General features: G+C 43.7%; 1 protein-coding gene across 4 annotated transcripts in view; it reads right to left on the bottom strand.

The window, feature by feature from the left end:
• Positions 1-20907, bottom strand: part of TANC2 (tetratricopeptide repeat, ankyrin repeat and coiled-coil containing 2) — a 248381-nt gene that overhangs the window by 154715 nt on the left and 72759 nt on the right. For all 4 annotated transcript variants that reach the window (XM_089532213.1, XM_089532214.1, XM_089532215.1 and 1 more), the window contains exon 3: positions 12072-12143. In XM_089532213.1, the coding sequence (XP_089388339.1) occupies positions 12072-12143 (72 nt within the window). The remainder of the gene's footprint in view (positions 1-12071; positions 12144-20907) is intronic.

Here is a 20907-nt window from a genome sequence, read left to right as displayed (position 1 = left end):
ATACCGTTTTCCAGATTAAAAGTCTAATGTCAGTGGTGGCTAGAGGCTCAAATGGTTTAGACTGTAAGGCCCCCAACACCGTCTCGAGGCTCCAAGCCGGAGTCGGCAAAGATACCTGAGGGTGTAAGTTATTGCATCCCCTCAGGAATCCCTTGACCAGGGGGTCCTTGAAAAAAGAGGGCTTGCCGTCAAACTGGAAGGAAGAGCAGATAGCGGACAGGTAGCACTTAACAGATGTGATACAGAGGCCCGCATCAATCAGGGACATCAGGAATTCCAGGACCACCGGTGTCGTCACCTGGGCTAGGGAGAGGTGTCTGTCAGACAGGAATCGAAGAAATCTGTTCCACTTAAGTCTATAGGACTTTTGGGTGGCCGGTTTTCCGGCAGCCAAGATGACATTCCGTACCGAGGCCGGTAGCTGGGCTAGGGATGGATTCTCCATGCCACCAGGGGAAGGGTCTCGATGTCCGGATGTCGAACCCGTCCTCGTTGAACCGTGAGGAGATCTGGCCTGGGCTCGAGCCGGAGAAAGTTGGCTCGAGAGAGGTGAAGAAGGCAAGGAAACCAGGGCTGTCCCGGTCACCAAGGCGTGATCAGGATCGCGTCGGCTGCATCTGAGACCATCTTGGAGACCGTCCTGGTGATCAACGGGAAGGGGGGAAAGGCATAGAGTGCTATCCCCGACCATCGGAACCCAAACGCGTCCCCGAGGGAGTCGTCGTCCAGCGTCCGGGAGCAGAACTGGGGACAATGGGAGTTGTACACGGTTGCAAACAGGTCTATCTGTGGGGTTCCCCATCAGGCAAAGAGGTCGTGTACAGTCTCTGGGTGGAGTCCCCACTCGTGGCATGACGAGGGGGACCTGCTTAGTAGGTCTGCATGAGAGTTCTGGGTGCCCGGTAAGTGTACTGCTTGAAGCAAAATGTCTCGGGCGATGCACCAGTCCCAAAGTCGGAGCGTGATGTCCAGGAGGGTGCGCGACCTGGTGCCTCCTTGTTTGTTCAGGTAGTACATCACCGTGGTGTTGTCTGTCCTGAGCTGGATGACCTTTCCCGACAGTGAGGACTTGAAAGCTTTTAAGGCCTTTTCCACCGCCAACAGTTCTAGCGCGTTGATGTGGAGTACCCTCTCGTCTAGGGACCAGATGCCCTTGGCCCACAGGTCTAGGGCGTGGGCTCCCCATCCTTCTTCTGATGCATCCGTGGTCAACACCAACTCTGGCTGGGGCGGCGAAAAAGGCATACCGACGCAGACGTTCTGGCAGTCGAGCCACCAACGGAGGGAGCGTATGACTGGTCTTGGTACGGTGAGTCTGCGGGAAGGGGGGTCTCTTTCCAGGTCGAAGACCGACAGGAACCACGACTGCAGCGGTCGAGAACGAAGTCTTGCCCACGGAGTGACGAATGTTGTCGATGCCATGTGGCCCAAAGCCACCTGGACGTCCCTGGCCATAACCCGCCTTCGGGTGGTGCACCTGCTGACAGCTCGGACCAAGGCCTGGAAACGGTCTGGAGGCAGGTATGCAGTACAACTGTCTGAGTCGAGGATGGACCCGATTGTCATGCCCAGCCTGGAAGATGGCTTGGAGGACTCAGAGGATGAGCTAGAGCCTCTGGGATCTGAACCTATAACGGAGGAGCCAGAGCCCCAGGGGCTTGAACCTGTAATGGAGGAGCCAGAGGCTGGCCCTAGTTCTGCTGGAGCAGAGTCTGTGGCCCCTCCAGAGGTTCAGCAGTCAAGTTTGCCTGGTGCCGAGGCTGTGGACATGGAGGAGGATCTGGGCAGTGTGCCTACCTTCAATGAGCGTCGAGCAGAAAGAGAGGGCCTTCGAAGATCTCGGAGGCTTTATCAGAAGCGTCTTCGCAATCAGGCACAGCTGAAGGCCAGCTCCTTGCCTTTATAAACACCTGGAGCATGTGTGGTTCTTTGCCAGTGGATATCTGACTCTTTTAGAGGAAAGACTCTGTCTCTGGCTCCTTGGCTTCTTGTCTTGAATACCCGGAAACCTTGACCTTGGACTGCTTCATCGACCTGCCTATCTGTTGCCCTGAACCTCGGACTGTCTGACAATTCTCTTGGTAATCCCTTTTGGTAAAGCTACTGCATCTCTCTAGGACTGACTTTGCTGTGCTGGGAGAGGGTTGTTTGTTTGGGAACTAGCTGCCTTATCAGCCTTTGGCTGCTTTCCCGGACACCGATGAACCTTATCTGCCTGGTGGGGAGCAGTTGGGATTTTTCGAGATTGACCACCAGTCCCAGGTCCCGTAAGAGCTCGAGTGCCTCTGAGGTGTGCCGTTGCAGCTCTTGACGTGAAGGGGCCACGAAGAGCCAGTCGTCCAGATACGGGAAGACCCTCATGCCGCGGCGATGTAGGTAAGATATCACGGGCGCCATGCACTTGGTGAAGATGCGAGGAGCTGTAGATAGGCCGAAGGGGAGGACGTTGTATCTGTAGGCGTCCGTCCCGACGGCGAACGCCAGAAACCTGCGGTGGGACTCTCGGATGCTGACATGGAAATAAGCGTCCTTTAAGTCGATCGTTGCAAACCACAGGTCCTGCTGCAACAGAGGTAAAATAGAAGCAAGCGTTACCATCCGGAAACGACGATAAGACAGGTAAGCATTCAATTGTTTAAGGTCCAATATAGGCCTGATTCCTCCGTCAGGCTTCGGGACCGTAAAATAACGGGAGAAGAAACATCTAGGAATGTCGACGGGATCGACAGTGGAGATGGCGCCTTTGGCGAGAAGGGTGCGTACTTCGTCGAGAAGGGTGTCTGAGGGGGGTGTGGACAGGATAGCTCCAGTTGGTGGGAGCTCTTCAAATTCAAGGGCATAACCCCTGCAGACGATGGTGAGGGCCCAAGAATTGGTGGTGATTGCGGCCCAGGTGTTAGCAAAAGGCCTCAGTCTGTCCAAGAAGGAAGGGACAGGAGAAACGACGGAGTACGCTGCGTCCCCTCAGTTTCTCTTCTTATTTGGGTCCGAATCTTGCCTCCTGTAATTCTTTTTGTATTTGGGCCCCGATCGACGGCCCGAGGAGGAGGAATATTGGGACGGAAAGCGCTGTCTGGCCTGATCCTGGCGCTGGAAAGGCCGATCCTGTTGGTAGGGTCTCTGGCCCTGGCCATACCACTGGCGTACCGCAGTGAAGCGCTTGCGAGAAGATGACTGGGGGGAAGAAGACATACCGTGCTTCTTAGCCGCGGTTCTCATTCTATACTTGAAATTGAGCTTCTCGTCGGTCTCGCGATGGAAGAGGCCATCCTCGTCGAAGGGCATGTCCTCGATGGTAGAGCGAGCGTTTTGGTTTAGGTCCGAAGACCTTAGCCAGGCGTGTCTGCGGAGTGCTATGGCAGCCGCCATAGACTTAGCGGAACAGTCAGTGGCATGTCTGGCTGAGGTGATGAGCCACCCTCCAATCGAGTGGGCCTCGTCACGGACCTCCGAGAGGATAGCCTGGGACTCGTCAGGTAAGTCCGGTATGAGAGGGGAGACTTTTTCCATGAGCCACTGGATGTACGCGCTCATGCATGCATTGTAATTTGCCACCCTCATGCCTAACGCCGAAGAGAAGTAAGCCTTTTTAGCCAAGGCGTCGATCTTCTTGGCCTCCTTGTCCGAGGGCATTAGGGAAGCCTTCGGGGCGGACGCACGTTGCGAGCCCTCTACAATGGCTGAATTTTGTTTGGGGTGGCCAAACAGCCAAGATGGATTCGTCGGTGAGATCCTATAGAGGGACTCGACCTTTCTGTTATTTGACGCCGTAGACGCAGGGGCCTCCCAAGAGCGCCTGGCCAACTTCTCTAAGGAGGGAAGAAGAGGTATTGCTGGCGGGGTAGGCAGTCTACCATGGACTCGTCTCTCGATCGGGTCCGACGCTTCCTCCTCGGTCTGAGAGATTTTAATGTCCAGAGCATTGCTCATTTTAATGACGTGCTCCGCAAAGGTTCGGACGTCGTCGGACGGGGAAACTGCACCCGGCTGAGCAAAATCCTGGTTGACCGACTGATAGTCATCGTCCCGGGAAGAGAGTGAGTCACGTCTTGGACGATAACGGACCTGGGAAGATGCCTCCTCATCCGACTCGAGGTTCACGACGTCCGGATCGGTAGTGGCTTCCACGCGACGGGGTGAAAACGCCGATACCCTGGAGGGTCTAGAAGAGGCTCTCGGTCTGGGCCTCCGATCTCGGTGCTCGAGGAAGGACTCGACATCATCCTGAGGGACTAGTTTATAGTACCTGCCCGTTTCAGAGTCATAGTAATACTCAGGCTCAGGGCCTCTGGATGGGGACGGTGAAACAACCCGACGCGTGCGGGTAGGCATCGGAGTCGGAGAGCGACGGTCATCTCTGGAGCCAGCAGGAGAAGCAGGTTCCGAGAGGAGTTGGACAGTCTCCTCACAAGTGTGACGGAAGGTGGGTAGAGGTCGGGACCCCAAGGCTAGATCGAGGGGACGATCTGCACGGCTGGTATCTGTGTCATGTGTCTTGGAGGTCGAGGTCTTTGCCCTCTTGGCCGCCAGGCGCGGATCTGATGGTCGGGAGTCGGTATCCGACGGTCTACGGTCGGCATCCGAGCGCCTGCGTACGGTGTCGGAGCGGACTTCGGAGCGAACTTGAGGAGTGCCTTCCCGGTCTCGTTCCAACGAATGGTGTCGTTTTGGAGCTTGATGGTCGTCATCCAAGGAAGAAGAACGGGGCCTCTTAGATGAAACAGAGGCCGCCGTTTGAGTTGGAGACTTGGTCGCTCCCGGAGACGTCAAGGTCTTGGTAGACGAAGGCCTCGAAGCGGAACCCGACTTCGGGGTGGTAGAAGTGGGTGCCTTCGGGACAGAGGATCTCGAGGCAGAACCCTTATGGGAGCTCGAGTCCTTGTCGACGGTCCGGCTCTCCTTGGGGACCTTCTTATGTTTTTTGTCCTTCTTAGGGGGTTTGGAGACCTCTTCGGACGGGCCCTGGGACTCAGATGGAACATCCACGGTGAGGGCCGGCGGATCAACCGGTGGCGGTTGAGTTGGAGTCTCAGCAAGGGTCGGCAGGGGAGTCGTGGTCGAAGACGAAGCTGCCACAGAAGACATTGCCCCCGAAGTGAAGACTTTGGTATAAATCGCAGCCTTCAATCTGGTCTCCCGATTTTTCCTCGCTTGAGGGGTTAGAGACTTGCACAAGGCGCAAGAGGCTGGGACGTGAGTCTCCCCTAAACACAGAAGACAGGATGAATGGGGATCCTGGCCGGGAATCTTACCCCCACACACGGAGCACTTCTTAAAAGGCACCGATGGCATGATCCGAAGAGCGAAGTCAGACGGTCCGGTTGGCAACGAGCGAGGAAAACAAGCCGAGGGAGAGACAAGCGTGAGGTCAAAACAGTCCGGGGTCTTAATAGCCAAAATCAGTTCAAGGGCAGGGCAGAGAAGAGTCAAAAACGGTCCGAGGTCAAATTTCCAGTGATTCCTTATCTGAGATAGAGAGCGAAGTTCCTAGTGGCAGCTAACGCGGCGGAAAAAAGGAACTGGGGAAAAGAGTGGGAACGGAGGCTTTATAGGGGATGGGCGGGGTTACCGCCAAAAAGTTTCAACATGTTGCAAAGTGTACTTTGCCTAGTGATTCCAGAAGTTTCCGAAGGCACTGCGCAGGCGCAGTACAACCCATTTGTATGATTCGCAGAGACCACGAAGAAGAAATGCAGTGGATAAAAGGGATCTAAAGAGAGAACAGTTTTGGGACATAGCAGTAGGCACAATACAGACACGTCTCTGCACAGGAATAAGAACACAAAGAAGAAGGGATAATACTGAGCCTGTGGGAAAGTTCCGTGGATTGAAGAAAATGTTGAAGGGCTCTCTCTTTCTCTATGCTCACAACATTCTCATGAAGTCTTCACTCTCCTTAATCAATTATTAATTCATATGAGCTCCACAGTCAAAGACTGGAGAGAAGAGTCTCAGTCATACACAAATATGTCTGTCTGTCTGTCTGTCTGTCTGTCTGTCTGTCTGTCTGGATGAGTCAAAAGTGAACCCTCCTATATGACAGGCCTGTTCTTCGTATGCCTTTTGTTCCTACATAAGATGTCAACTCACATACAGAAGAACCTGATTATGCTTTAAAAGAATTGGGGAATTTTCTTACCATAAAGTTTTCATTGTGTGACTTTATTGCCATAGTTCACTGTAGTGACAACACATAACTATGAATTGTTCAGTCAAACCTATTACCAAGATGAGTTGCAATATAGCTAAGTTGAAGTTTTTTAGGATGAAGTAGGATGATAGCAAATCCATATATAAGTGGCCAAAGGCTGAATCAAAAATGAAAGCAAAGCAAGAGTTCCTCATGATGATGATGATGCAGCAGCATACAAAAATGAACTGGTGGGCAGGACTAACTCTAAAACGCTCTACGAGTTTCTAGAAGGTTCTAGAAGTGCTTTGCACAGGTGCAGGATAATCCATTTGTGTGAGGCACACAAAACACGAAGAACAGGTTTAGTTATCATGAATGCAGCTGTCTTGAGAATGTAAACCAAGTGGTGGAAGCAGTGCCACCTACCTCCCAGTTACCAGCCCCTTATCCTCAGGAATAATTACAATGAGCTGAAGATAACTAAGGAGCTAAACAGACTGACCCTAAGGGGCGAAAGAGATGACCCTACAGTTGGGTTGCCATAATTGTCCACTAAAACTCGGGACAAAATGTAGGACAAAATCTAGACCAAACTGTAGGACAACTGCAGGACTAAACTTAGCCCAAAAAGTAGGACATTTAAGGTCCTCCATTTTTCTTAAATGTCCTACATTTTGGGCTGAGTTTTGTCCTGCTGTTGTCCTACAGTTTGGTCTAGATTTTTTCCTACATTTTGTCCCGGGTTTTAGTGGACAATTATGGCAACCCTAGACCGTGCTACCCAATCCTGACAGCTTCCACCCCAAGTAGGAGTGGGAAGAATCAACTCCTATTTGGGGCTGAAAAAAGCCACTCCTTCAACTCTAAAGCCAGCTTTTTGCTCACTCTGGGGCAAATGGCATCACCTGGAAACTAGTTAGCGTGTAATCTCTAGCGCAGGTTCTGGTCGACTTGGGGTCATGTCATGTCTAAACACCACGGCCCCAAGCCGGCTAAAAGCTGGCTTTTCCAGACCATATGTTTCGGCCCTAAGTGGCTAGGCATCTTGGACAAATAAGATAAGTCTGTGAGAGGATAATGAGATGGATGAGACTATTAAATGGAAGCTCTGTTCTAAAAAAACCAGATATCCTGTGTTGGGCTAGTTCTTTCATTCAGGAAAATAGTTTTCAGCCTGTTTGAAATAGTGTTCTACTGTTCTTGCAGTATCATATCATAGTATGGGGTGATTTTTATATCTAGCTTTGTCACTAGAGGTCCAAGAGGTCTTGGTGGTATTGGCAGCTTTCACCAGTTTAAGATATTCTGTTAGCTACAACATCTCCTGAAGAAATACAGTATAGTCTGCCCTCCCCATACCCGGGGGATCCATTCCGGCCCACCCAAACCCCGCTTATGGTGAAAACAGCATATGCTCAAGCCCCATAGAAAATAATGGAGCAGCACGTGCTTGCGGCAACACATGCTCACAGCAGCGCAATAACATGCCCCATTACTTCTGCCGCGGTTTGCCTTCCAAGTAAGCTCGAAGCCGCAGAAGGCAAGCCCGCCTATGGGGAGGGCTGACTGTATAATCAGAACTATCCATATATTGTAATCTACACTCATTTTACTGCAATGAGTTAGATGTTGAACTTCCTTTCAAGTTTATAAACTGCTGTTAGTATAGAACAATGCTATTAGAATAGCAAGGAACATTATATCTTCTATGCTGCAAGTGCTCCATCGGTTACCAATATATTTCTGAACCTTATTCAAACAGCAATAGTGCTTACAAGTGGAAAAAAGAGAGAAAACCTCAGTGTACTATCTCTTGTATTCCCTCAGAAATTATCCCCTATCCACCTGCATTCTTCCTTGATCATTTAATCCCTATCCTTTTCTTCTGCAGGACAGAAGAGCACAGAAGCTGTGACCACAGGGATCAGTGGTTAACTGCTGATTAATACTATATTTTACAATGGCCTGTTACAGACAGGCCAAAATAAAGCTGCTTTGAGTAACTTTGGAGGTATGGTATTTCAATGATGCATGTGTCCTAAGAGTCCAAAAGCCGCACCAAAGCCATGCTCCAGTCCTAAGGACTTGAGTGCAGCTTTGGTGTGGCTTTTGGACTCTTAGGACTCATGCATCATTGAAATACTATACCTCCAAAGTGACTTGAAGCAGCTTTATTTTGGCCTGTCTGTAACAGGCCAATATGTTTTCATTTGGGGTACAGAAAATAGCCACAGGAGTGGGACTGAGTGCTCATGAGGAGTATGAGACTATACTGACAACAGCAGTGCTGTTGATAGGGGATCAGATGTCAGACAGAATTTTCTGAAGAGCCAAACTAGATGTGCCAAACAGCTACTGGGCAGCAGCAGCAGCAAAAGCAACAGCAGCAGCAGGGAGGGAACACTGGCAGAGAATCTCTCAGAGACAATGGCAGTAGCACCATTGTGAACAATTGTTAGTACTGCAGAGAAAAAGGCATAGTAAACCTCCTTTTCAATATGTTTTACCATGAAAACCCCTATGATGAGAAAATCCAAAAATGAAACAAGAGATCATGCTAGAAGATGAAACTCCTAGCTCAGATAGCACTCAACAAACTACTGGGACACAGCAGAGGACATCTACTAGTAGCACTGTGGCTAATAATGCAATTGAACTCAAGCCGAAATGATATTGCCATGCTTAGAGGCAAAAGGACAGTTCAAATCTGCACAACACATATCCCTATGGACATGGGATATGAGAAACATGAATAAAGGAAGCTAGACACAGTAAAACAGGAAATGGAATGTATAAACATTGCAATACTTGGGGAAACTGAGCTAAAGTGGATAGGAATGGGACATTTTGAGTCAAAAATTACATAGTGTTTTCCATAAAATAAAATCACTGTGTATTTTTATTTACTTATAGAAACTATTCAACTGTATAAGTCAGATATAATGCAAATAATATCAATAAAACTACAGGGATCAATATAAAGTTCATCAAATTTATGCCCCAACTACGTAGGCAGAAGAAGTAGTTGAAAGATTCTATGCTGAGATCTAGGAGCACATTGATTACACACAAAAACAGGACTTCTTGTTACTCATAGGTGACTGGAATGCAAAACCAGGAAATAGAGCAGAATCAAAGATTGTAAGAAAATAAATGGCCTGGCATGAAGAAATGAAGCCAGATATTGACTCGCTGAACCTTGCAAGGCCAACAGCTTGCCGAAATTCTTCAAGTAACCATAGAGGCGGCTATATACATGGACATCACCTGATGACTAATATGGAAATCAAATATACATTACTGTAAGCAGAATATGAAGAAGCTCAATTTTCTCTGTAAAGATAAGACCAGGAGCAGATTGTGACACAGACTATAAACTCCTAATATCAAAAATGAGAGTAAAGTTAAGGAAAACACTAAATCAACCACCATGCCAAAATAAAACTGACAATGGATAATGGAGCACATCAAATAATTTCAGAAGAACATCAACGTATACTTTGATTATAGCAAAGCCTTTGATTGTGCAGATCATGCACAGTTCTTAAAGAAATTGGTGTGCCTCATTAGATTGCCCCGATGCATAAACTGTACTCAGGACAAGAGCTACTGTTAGGAGAGAATACTGTATAGAATGTCTTCCAATTGGCAAAGGGGTTAGGGAAGGCTGCATTTAATCGCACTATCTGTTTAACTTGTACCCTGGACATATGCATAAAGCAGGAATAAATCAGCATAAGGGATTGGGACTTTTCATGATTTGTTAACATTTTAAAGATACTTTTACAAGCAAGTCTATAGGCTTTACATTTCTAGTGACATTATGAACTCAAGAGCTAGAATGTTTTCTTAACCTGAATGTTATTGAACAGTGTTTGAACAGAACAAAGTGGAAGTGCTGAGTCAACCTCAAATACCACTTAACAAAAGGAAAAGCCATCACAACTCTGAATGGATTACAGAAACCATTTCTACTTGTATATCACCCTAGCCAGTACACCCTTTCCCTCACTTAAGTAATATTTGATCATTTACTCTTGTGAATATACAAATTATGACAAACATTCATAGTTTAAACATATATATTTGTTGACATCTGTCTTTAGAAGGAAGCTACACTTCAAGACCATTTTTATACCCATCACCATCTGCCAATTTAGTATGATATCCCACCATCTGTGTAGCCAGTGCTATTGAAATACTGACTGACTTCCTAGCAAGTACTTAGATTTCTGTTATTATTTTTTTTTAAGTTGCTGATGCATGCCTTTATCATTTCTGATTTATGGCAACCCTAAGGCAAATCTATCACAAGGTGCTATCTTTCATTGAGAACAATCAACAGGGGCTATGTGTCAAAGGTATTTTCATTACTGTTGATATCTCTCTGAAAATTAACCGCCAAGAAAAATATTAATATGGATACATGTCAAACACATTGTTATTGTAATATGGATAAACATTAGGAAGAACTTCATTACTGTAAGAACTACTTAACAGTGGAATAGACAGTCTCAGAAGGTGAAAGACTCTCTGTCTTTGCAGCTCTCTAAACAGAAGTTCATAGAATCATACATTTGAAAGAGCCACAAGGGCCATCCAGTCCAACCCCATTCTGCCGTGCAGGAACACAGAATCAAAGCTCCCCCAGCAGGTGGCCATCCAGCTTCTATTTCCAAAGAAGGAAACTCCACCACACTCTAAGGGAGTGTGTTCTACTGTCGAACAGCTCTTAATGTCAAGAAGTTCCTCCTAATGTTGAGATGGACTCTCCTTTCCTGTAGTTTGAACCCATTGCTCCATGTCCTAGTCTCTGGAGCAAAAGAAAACAAGCTTGCTCCATCTTCAGCATGACATCCCTTCAAACACTTAAACAGGGCTATCATATCATCTCTTAACCATCTCTTCTCCGGATTATATATACCCAGCTCCCTAAGTTGGTCCTCATAGGGAATGGTTTCCAGATCTTTCACCAAGTATGATAGGACTCTTTCAGGAGTACTTTAGTTGTGTATTCTGCATGGTGGAGGATTGGACTAGTTAGACTTTGTGGTCCCTCCAACTCCTCCTAGATGTTATGATTCTTTGAAATGTGGGCATTTGTGCCCACTTCTCGAGTGTCTTCCTGAACTGGTATTTCTAATGTCTCCAGTTTTCAGAATAGAGATTCCATTCACAAAGAAAATATTACATCTATCTGTCACATATAAAGAAAGAATAGATGTTGAATGACATGTGGAATGAAACTAGCTCATCGGAGCACATAGAATTCAACCATAAAAAGGGGGAGGTTAAGCGAACAGCTGAAAGAAAGCTGATTGAGTGTAGTGAGGTTATGGTCCCTTCCTTAAATAGCCCTTTCCACCCACCTCAACTATACTCTGGTACGGTATTTTTTTCAGAGAAAGGTTGTAGCAAGTTATCAAATACTACTCCACTATGGCTATTTATATTTGCTGTAATCATCCTTGGGATACATTTCTATGGGCCTTCAAGTCGCCTGTCAATTTATCACAACGTCTCAATTTCATAGGATTTTCTTAGACAAGGAATACTCAGAGGTGGTTTTGTCAATTCTTTCCTCTGAAATATAGCCTATAGCACCTGGTTTTTGCTGGTGGTCTCCCATCCAAGTACTAACCAGGGCTGTCCCTAGTTAGCTTCCAAAAATTAGACAGGATAACTTTAGGCCCCTAACGATGTGATATTCTCCAATAAAGCTGACTAAGAAAAGATTAGGCAGAAGCCACTGATTCTAAGATACAGAACATTCTAATATGGGATCTTACAATACTATTTCCAAGATTTTATCTTCCTATGTAAATGTTAGGAGTTTGTAAAAAGCTAGCGAATTACGTCATATTTGAAATACATTAAAAAAAAATCACAAATAGATTTGACAAGGCATTTTATCTATAAAAATTGGTTATTTATTTACCTTGCCCAGAACGGCTCTGACAGTAGTCTATGCTTGCTTGCCTTCTGTCTGCTTGTTCCTCACTTCCTCCATCTGCATGAGAACCAAAACAGCACAAGTATATCAGTACAGCAGAGATATCAGGTAGATGTAGCTTCTCTTCCAGTACCATCACTGCCTCTTAAGACACAACAGACCAGCTGGTTGTATTTTGATTATAAAAGAGAGAAGACATCAAAACCACTGTTAGTTTGTGTCTGTAGTCCCTCAGTGAGATCCATGCACCATATTTTCAAAAAGGATCTCTTCAGGTTTCTCATGATGGCTTCATAAACATCTGACCAAAATCACAATACCATATTAAAACACCAGCTGGTTTTGCTACAATTTTGCACTGAAAAATGTTACCCCAAATCAAATTTCACAGGGATTTCTTTTATTATAATGCTATTCAGAAAGGTCTGCAACAGCAGATGCTAACATACGAGAAAATCTTTGTGGGTATATGAGAAGGACATAGAAACATTATGTAATTAAGTCTACGTCATTCTCATTGATCAGATGACCAGATTAGCAACAATAGATATGCATGTCAATATTTATATTCCAGAATGCATGGCACGGTCAGAATAGAATGTAAAATAGAGGCACAATCACTTTACCTAACATCATCATTTATTAAGCATATATATTATTTCATTATATATAAAAGGGAAAGGGGAATTTTGCAGGGAAGGAGGTATTTGTAAGGATTTTAAAAAATGTCTTGAAGTCCTATTTCAAAAATAGTGTTCATTAATTGTTACGGTTTGCTTAAATTGTTTTAGGTGTTTGCTACTACAGGGAACTTAAGTCATGACAACCTGACAGGGGAAGTTTTTTACCAGACTATAAGATCTTACAGCTGAATTTGGGCAATCTTTATTTTTTATATACAAAGGTAAGGAGAGAAAGATATGAAGGACCAGAATATAGACAGTATCTACAGCCCCAAACACCTACAAACCACTGTGTTAATATCAAACCAGGCAATTGTGTTAAAATCAAACAATCTAAACAATTATTTTATGGAACTGTAATTTCTCTTACACTTCCTTCTGTATCACAAAAAGACAAGTACAGTCATCCCTCCATATTTGCGGCTTTGATACTTGCGGATTTGATTATTCACGGGTTTTATTAATATGTTCTCTCTAGGAATATCTGGCTCCTCCAGTGCAACTCTATGGTCAACTTACTCTAAAAGTTGCACTGAAAGACCAAGAGATTCCTAGAGAGAATACTCCACTAGGCCTTTATAGCTCCTCCAGTGAAGTTCTATGGTCAGTGCCTGCCAGACTTTGACCACAGAGTTGCCCTGGAGGACCTAGAGATTCCTAGAGAAGTGTCCACTCAAGTAAAAACATGTTTTTGTTATTTGAGGTTTTTCCATATTCACGGGAGTCCTGTGCCCCTAACCATAGTGAATATGGAGGGACAAGTGTATAATCATATTTAATACCATCTACAGTGAAATCCATCAATTGTTTTTAAGTTACAAGCTTTAATGAACTAAAAATATTTAATGGATTAACTATCAAACTATTTTCACTGACATCACTATGAAAATTCTGTTTCTTCCTATTCAGTCAGTAATTATTCCCTGGCCTATATCCTGTAAAACAAACACAGCAAGTAGCCTGTTGTATCACTCTCACTCGTGAATAAGCTCACTCACAAGCCAAATAAAATTCCAAAGAAAGGTGCGGTGACTAGCAGCCATCCCCTCATGCTTGCTTGCTTACCTAATGACAGTAATACAATAGACCTCTGCTGTTAAGAAATAAGAAGTATACTAAAGACTGCAGGACAACAACTGGGTGTCTATGAGCAGGAAGGTGTCTTTCCAAGAAGCCATCCCAGGTAATACATCAGCCCAGAACCCACTATGCTCATGCTATGCAGGATACATGTACATTGCAATACATATCACTGTACAACATTGAAACACCCTCCTCAAAAAAAAAAAAAAAGAAAGAAAAGAAAAGAAAAATCCTCTAAGTACCCAAAAGATGCCCTCCCACTTCCATGTTCTTCCCATTATTATTATTATTATTATTATTATTATTATTATTATTAACCTTTATTTATAAAGCACTGTAAATTTACACAGCTCTGTACATACAATCTTTTTAAATTAGACGGTTCCCTGCCCTCAGGCTTACAATCTAAAAAGACATGACACAAAAGGAGAAGGGAGTGGTGGAGGGGAAGGGGATGAGGTCCAGCAGTTCTTCTCAACCTCCAAGGCCTGGACCAAGGCAGATGGACTGGAGGGAACTGTCCAAACGTATCTACAAATCTATTGTGTTATTTCTAATACCTCTTACAAGTTTACACTCACTCTAGAGTTTATCCTTCCTGATATTTCCTACAAGCTCTGACTACTCATTTGTATTCATCTGTGGCAAGGGTAGCCAGGAGACCTATCTCAGGCGGGATACAGACCACCCAAAAAGGGCGGTCTGCCGCCGCCTCCATTTCCGGCGTCGGGAAGCCTCAGCTGCCAAACGGCAAGGCTTCCCGGCGGCCGGAAAAAAACCTCAAAAGTGGGTTCTTTTTGCATTGCACTTGCGATGCCCAAGTGCGCAAATGACGCACTCATGACGTTGCAAGCATGACGGGGCGTGCGGACACTACGCATCCGACGCATCAAAATGGCAGCACCCGTGTAGACAGGGTACGTACTAGTACTAGTACGATACTGAGTACGTACTAGGGTTAGGGAGCGTCTGAAAAGGAAGCTCCCAGGCAACCCTAGCACATACTCAGTACGTGCTTTTTGGCCCATCTGGACAGGGCCTCAGTGGAGGTAGAAAAGCCACACTTTAATTTAGCGCTGTTCCTCCTGCAACTGCTTCAGCTTAACAGGGAACTCTCCCAATTACAAATCCTATCCCTTCACAGAACTCAAGGCAGTTGTGCCAGCTGCAGGAGTAGTGGCAAAATCAAGGGTGGATTCACTGCCCTCACAGTGACAGACCTACTAAACATCCTTGTTTCTTGCTGGTTTGCCCCTCCATCCATTTCCTATACTTATCTTTAAATCTGAGCTCGTTAGAACATTCCTTATGAAACAACCAAGGATACTTTAAATGCTTCTTATTTTTCTTACTCATTGGAGTGGTCTCTGCCCTCAATATCTAACTTTCAATGAACTCCATTGGTCTTAACGCACCCCTTTCCAGTTATTTCAATCTATGGGGCTCTATGCATCCAATTTACTGAAACCACCCATCTGAATTCCAAAGTGTATGTCTGACTCAAAACAAAGGTGTCTTGTAGCATCTTTGAGACTAACTGGAAGAAAACCCCAGAACTCTGATGGAGAAGGCTAAATGTCTTACAAAACTACAGTTCCCAGAATTCCCTAGCATTGAACCAGGGCAGTTAAAACGGTCACAAACTGGATTATTTCTGCAATGTGTTTTGGCCCTCAGTCTTCTGCCTGGTTTGGCAGTCTCTAGTGGATTTCCTCAATGATACGGCTGTTGTTTCCTCTCCTTTTATTTTCACAAAAATGCTTTCTTTTGCTAAAGTTTAGCTATATTAAAATTGGCTTTCCTTTTATAATGGTTTTCTTTAATTAAACACTATTAACCCTAATCTGGGCAGATAAAAATCTTCCACTGATTGCCTCAATTTAGGGCATTTTCTTATCACAATGAGAACTCAAAGGAGTCATGGAGTAAAAAATATCCAATGTACACAGGAATGCATGTGGGTGCAGAATCAAGGATATTTCACAATACCAAGCACCAGAGCCAGAAAACGCATGTTCACATGAGATGGAACATTTAATTTTGAGTAGCTGTTGGTTGCCAAAAATTAATAATAATAAAATAACAGGAAGAAAGAAAAGAAGAAAGAGAGAGATATAATGAAAGCAATCACAAATGCAGCAGGGGGAAAGATAACTGGGATAAAAGTTGTCCTAATAAATACAATAATTGTTAGGACAACTTTTATCCCAGTCATTTTTAAGCCTGATTTAGAAAAACTGTATATGGCAAGTGGCTGAAAGTCAGGCCCATTTTTAAAATTCTTCGGATGACTGGATTGTAAAATGTTTACCTTGCAATTCTAGTTGTGTGTAAATTCTACAACAAACTATAGCTACTTCTGGACAGTTGTACTCCACCCTTCAATTAACTGACATTGTGCAGATATAATGAATAATTAAAATACTATTAAACTAGAATAGTAAAGTAATTAGTATTTAGAATAATTAAACTAAAATACTATTAAACTAGAATCCATATAAAAATACAAAAACTATAAAATCACACAGCAAAGATAAAACAGATAAAATTATGAACAGAAAAATATAAAGCCTAGGAAAATAAAATAAAAATGATAACATGTCATGCACCAGGCAAAACTTGCTGGACAGACCATAAGTAATACAAAGTTACACAAGCAGCCACTTCATTATTTAAAATGCTGACACTAAGAGAAGACCTAAAAATGAAGGTCTATGGACAGGCACACATGGAGACCGAACCTCCTTTACCTGGCCTCAAATTATGGCCTGTTACAGACAGGCCAAAATAAAGCTGCTTCAAGTCACTTTGGAGGTATGGTATTTCAATGATGCATGAGTCCTAGGAGTCAAAAAGCTGCACTAAAGCCACGCTCCAGTCCTAAGGACTGGAGTACAGGTTTGGTGTGGCTTTAGGACTCTTAGGACTCATGCATCATTGAAATACCATACCTTCAAAGTGACTCGAAGCAGCTTTATTTTGGCCTGTCTGTAACAGGCCTATGAATGGCTTTAAAAGTTAAAAATAATCTTTGAGTTGAGTTTAGGAATATGGAAGGAACCAAAATACAATAAAAATCATTATACAGTAATATGTCAATTGTGCTCCAGCCCTGTTAGCTGTCTATCAGTTGTGTTCTAAATTGTAGTTCCAAAACCTGCAAAGATAGTCCAACATATAACACATTACAGTAGCCAATCTGCAATGTTCAACAACATACTGTATTTTCTGGCATATCAGACTACTTTTTAACCCAGGAAAATCTTCTCAAAAGTCAGGGGTCGTCTTATATGCCGGGTGTCATCTTATAGGGCGGGTGCTAAAACCTCTGAGTTGAACTGGAGAATCTGCGGTCAATGCATATGGTAGGGGGAGCTCAAAAACGGCCACGGCCGCATCCCCACCATATGCGACGACCGTATGAAAGCAGCAAGGGTGGTACTGTACAAGTACAATAGAAGAAAATCCACTCAGGATTCATGGAAAGAAGTGACTTAATGCAATCCCGATGACGAGGTGAGGGGGCGCCTCACTTGGAAGGTGTAAGTGAAGGGCGGAGCAAGTTGCAGGTGTCCAAGACACCTGGAGTATGGAAAAATGAGCTGTGTTTGCGCTACCGCTCTGATAGTCTTGGAGACGGGGAGGGCTGGGCTGGCAGGGAGAACTGACCAATCCAAGCAGGCTTTGTATACAACAAGTTTTCCTGCTAAGTACCTGCATGTCATAAGCATTTGAATTTAAATTACCATATTGAAATCAAATCTGATGTTTTTTTAAATTTGTATTTGGTGTACGTTGGAAGAGGGGTAGTCTTATACAGCGAGTATATCTCAAACTCTATATTTTAATTAGAAAAGCTGGGGGTCGTCTTATACGCCAGAAAATACAGTAGATAATTGAGGGAAGACTATATCTGTCCAGGTAGGGTTGGCATACTCAATTAAAATAGCAGAAATGGGATAAGGAAATGCAGTCCTACAAGCAGCCACAACCCCATTTTTGTTGTTCCAATCAGTGCCAAAGCCCTCAAAACTGTATCTCAAATTCAAAATTCTGGGGGATTTTTCACCCACAAATAGCTCAAATCTGATGTAAACCATCATGGTTTAGTTTACTTCCCTTCCATACCACACCCCCTGAACTCCCAAAAGACGAAAAAACAAAGGGAAAACTGGAAGTGATGTAATATCACATCTGAGTCACCGAAAACACAGTGCAGCCCACAAATAAGGTACAGGTGAAAACTGCCCCCTGCCACCAACACAATTGCCCAGTCCTGCAGTTAGGGGCTCTTACATTCTGCCTTTAGAAATGGCTGAAATAATGTTTTGTTTTTAGGAAAGCTGAACCCTGTCCAAAACAAGGCATAAACACCTAGGCAGATTAACCACCCACCAACATCAATTTCATTATGTCTAGATTGATAAGATTCCATTTATAGTACAGCAGCCAATATTCACAAAGTGCTTTAGATAATGAGTTGCCAGCATGTTAAAAGCAGGCGTCCATATTAGATCAATTATACAGAGAATAACAAAGAAGATGTGAGCTGATGTCACCATGACTATGAAGGTAACTTTCAAGTTCATATAACTGCACATCATGGATTAAGCTACTTTTGGGAACCCATCAAAATTGTGAATTTGATGAAGCAATATGGGCATACTATACACCAAAAAGAACATAAGGTGCTATCCTAGCTAGCACATAAAAACTATAAAGTTTACCTTTCGTAAGTGAAGCACTGTAGGAGCTTGTGTGACAAAAAGACCAGAAACTATGGCTAAAATATGGATTTTTATAAACATACAGTTTTAAGATTCACTATGGTGTAGTGGTTTGACTGTTGGACTAGGACTCTGGAGGCCAGGTTTCAAATCCCAACTCAGCCATGGTGACCTTGACCAAGTCACATTCTCTCATCCTCAGAGAAAGGCTCTGTGGACAAAACATGCCAAGAAATGCCCATGATAGGTTCGCCTTAGGATCGCCATAATTTGGAAATGACTTGAAGGCACACAACCATACTTCTGTTTCAAGTTATTATATACTTGGAAACCAATTCATTTACTAAAATGTGCTGCTCAGAATGCCTCATCCAATTTGCCATCATCCAAATCTATCCATTTGAATTACTTTTTCTAAGTAATTATTTTGCTTGCAGAAAGAGCAAGAGGTATAATGGTGAATCTGATTCTAGCATACTCCAGACTTTGAAGAGTTTCCACAGCCGAAATATAATTCTCCCTGGCTCCCCAAGCCTACCCTATACAAACCATGCAAAAAACATACAAACTAACAACAGAATGGGAACTTGAATTTTTTTAATCAATTGTTATAATAGAGATGACTAAGAATCTCTTCACTTACAGGGAAAACACACACTCTATTTCCTCTTTTAGACTATCGTATTCAGGGGAAAGGCTATAGCTCACTAGTAGAACACATGTCTTGCAGAGCTATTCAGTGTATGCACTTCAATTTAAGGAGAAACAGGCAGATGCCTTTCCTAGCTCTTTTAAGGCTTTTCAATAAGAGTAGACAATCCTGGACAAGACAGTCTAGAATACAGTCATATAGAGCAATTTGCTCTCCTTTTTCACAATTATCATAACTAACACCATTTTTCTGTCTTTACAATTATTTCCAGCTCTAAACCACAGAAAACCACATTTTGAAGACAAGCATATAGGAAATCAGTATAAACCTTGGAGGAAAGCATGTATTTCATTTATTTGCAAGAAGGCCTAACATCGGTTTTATCACAGGTTAAGTATCCATTATCCAGAATTCCGAAGTATTTCAAAATCCAAAACTATTTGAGCTATGTACCTATACTGCATTTGTGAGGCTGGAGAAAAATGTGAGAATCTGTGAAATGACAGAAAGCATGGATTTATGTCCAACAGTTACACTCGGATTCCTGACATATCGGAGAGATCTCTCCAGCCTCCTGTATCATTATGTATATGAGCATATATGTATTCCAAAATCGGGAGGGGGGATCTGAAATACAGAATATTTCTGGTCCCAAGCATTGTGGATAAGGGATAATCAATCCTGTGTTTAAAAACTGTATTCCCCAATGATAAAAAATAGCCTCATGTCTCTCACTGATGGGCCACTCTTCTTTCTGCCATCTTACAGAAAACCAGAGTATGTCACTTCAGTGTTGCTGGTTTTCTTATCCACTAGCCTACAGTAGAAGTAACAGCATTCTTTTGATGTAGATGCTTGTTCAGCTAAAGCAAAGAGTGAAGATAGAGTGCATAATCCAAATCAGCCCATTTTTTGATGGTTTGCCTCAGATTTGGCATATCACTCTGATATCAGAGTGATATCAGCTCATTTCCAAGATCTAACACAAGGTTCTTTTTTCATCCAAGGGAAATGCTTTCGCTCAACTGACCACCAACTGACTTTATGCTCTTCATGGCAAGGCAGTCAAGATTATCCACCTAACTGCAACACATAACACAGATGTGTAAGACAGTGCCCATTCACCACTGTTGTCACAAGCATAACAGACACAAGACGTACAGGAGACATAAAGCAAAAGTGTACATACACACATGGGGAAAGGAATAATAAAAATATAAAACTATACAAAACAATTGTAAAACAAATTATCCAGATAAAATATAAAAAATACAACATAATATAAAGCTAACTAACAAATACATATAATCGAAATATACAAGATCAATAAACAATCTTCAAAATGAAATTCAAAAAACATTGGAAAACAATAACGTTTTAAATTGAGATTTAAAAATAATGAGGAAAGGAGCGGTCTGCAAATGTTCAGGGAGGCAATTCCAAGAGTATGATGCAGCGAGGGGAAAATGATGAAGCTGAGCCAAGGAGCAGGAAACCGTTCCTAGAACGCAGATCTCAAGCAGGTTGTTAAAAACAAATGTGGAGAGGAGCTAGCTTGTGTATGGCTTTGAATGATAAAACAAGAAGCTTGTTCTCAAACAGTAGGGTGGGGCCCCAGGGGGCATGAAAGTTGCTCGGGGGGGGGGGGGGCGCAAGACTAGGAGGCTCTCATCCCT

The sequence above is a fragment of the Sceloporus occidentalis genome, unplaced genomic scaffold (assembly GCF_023333645.1).
Source record: "Sceloporus occidentalis isolate IW3139 unplaced genomic scaffold, rSceOcc1.0.p SCAF_7, whole genome shotgun sequence".
NCBI lineage: Eukaryota > Metazoa > Chordata > Lepidosauria > Squamata > Phrynosomatidae > Sceloporus > Sceloporus occidentalis.
The sequence above is the reverse complement of the archived record's forward strand: the minus strand, read 5'-3'. Positions and strand labels throughout refer to the sequence as shown.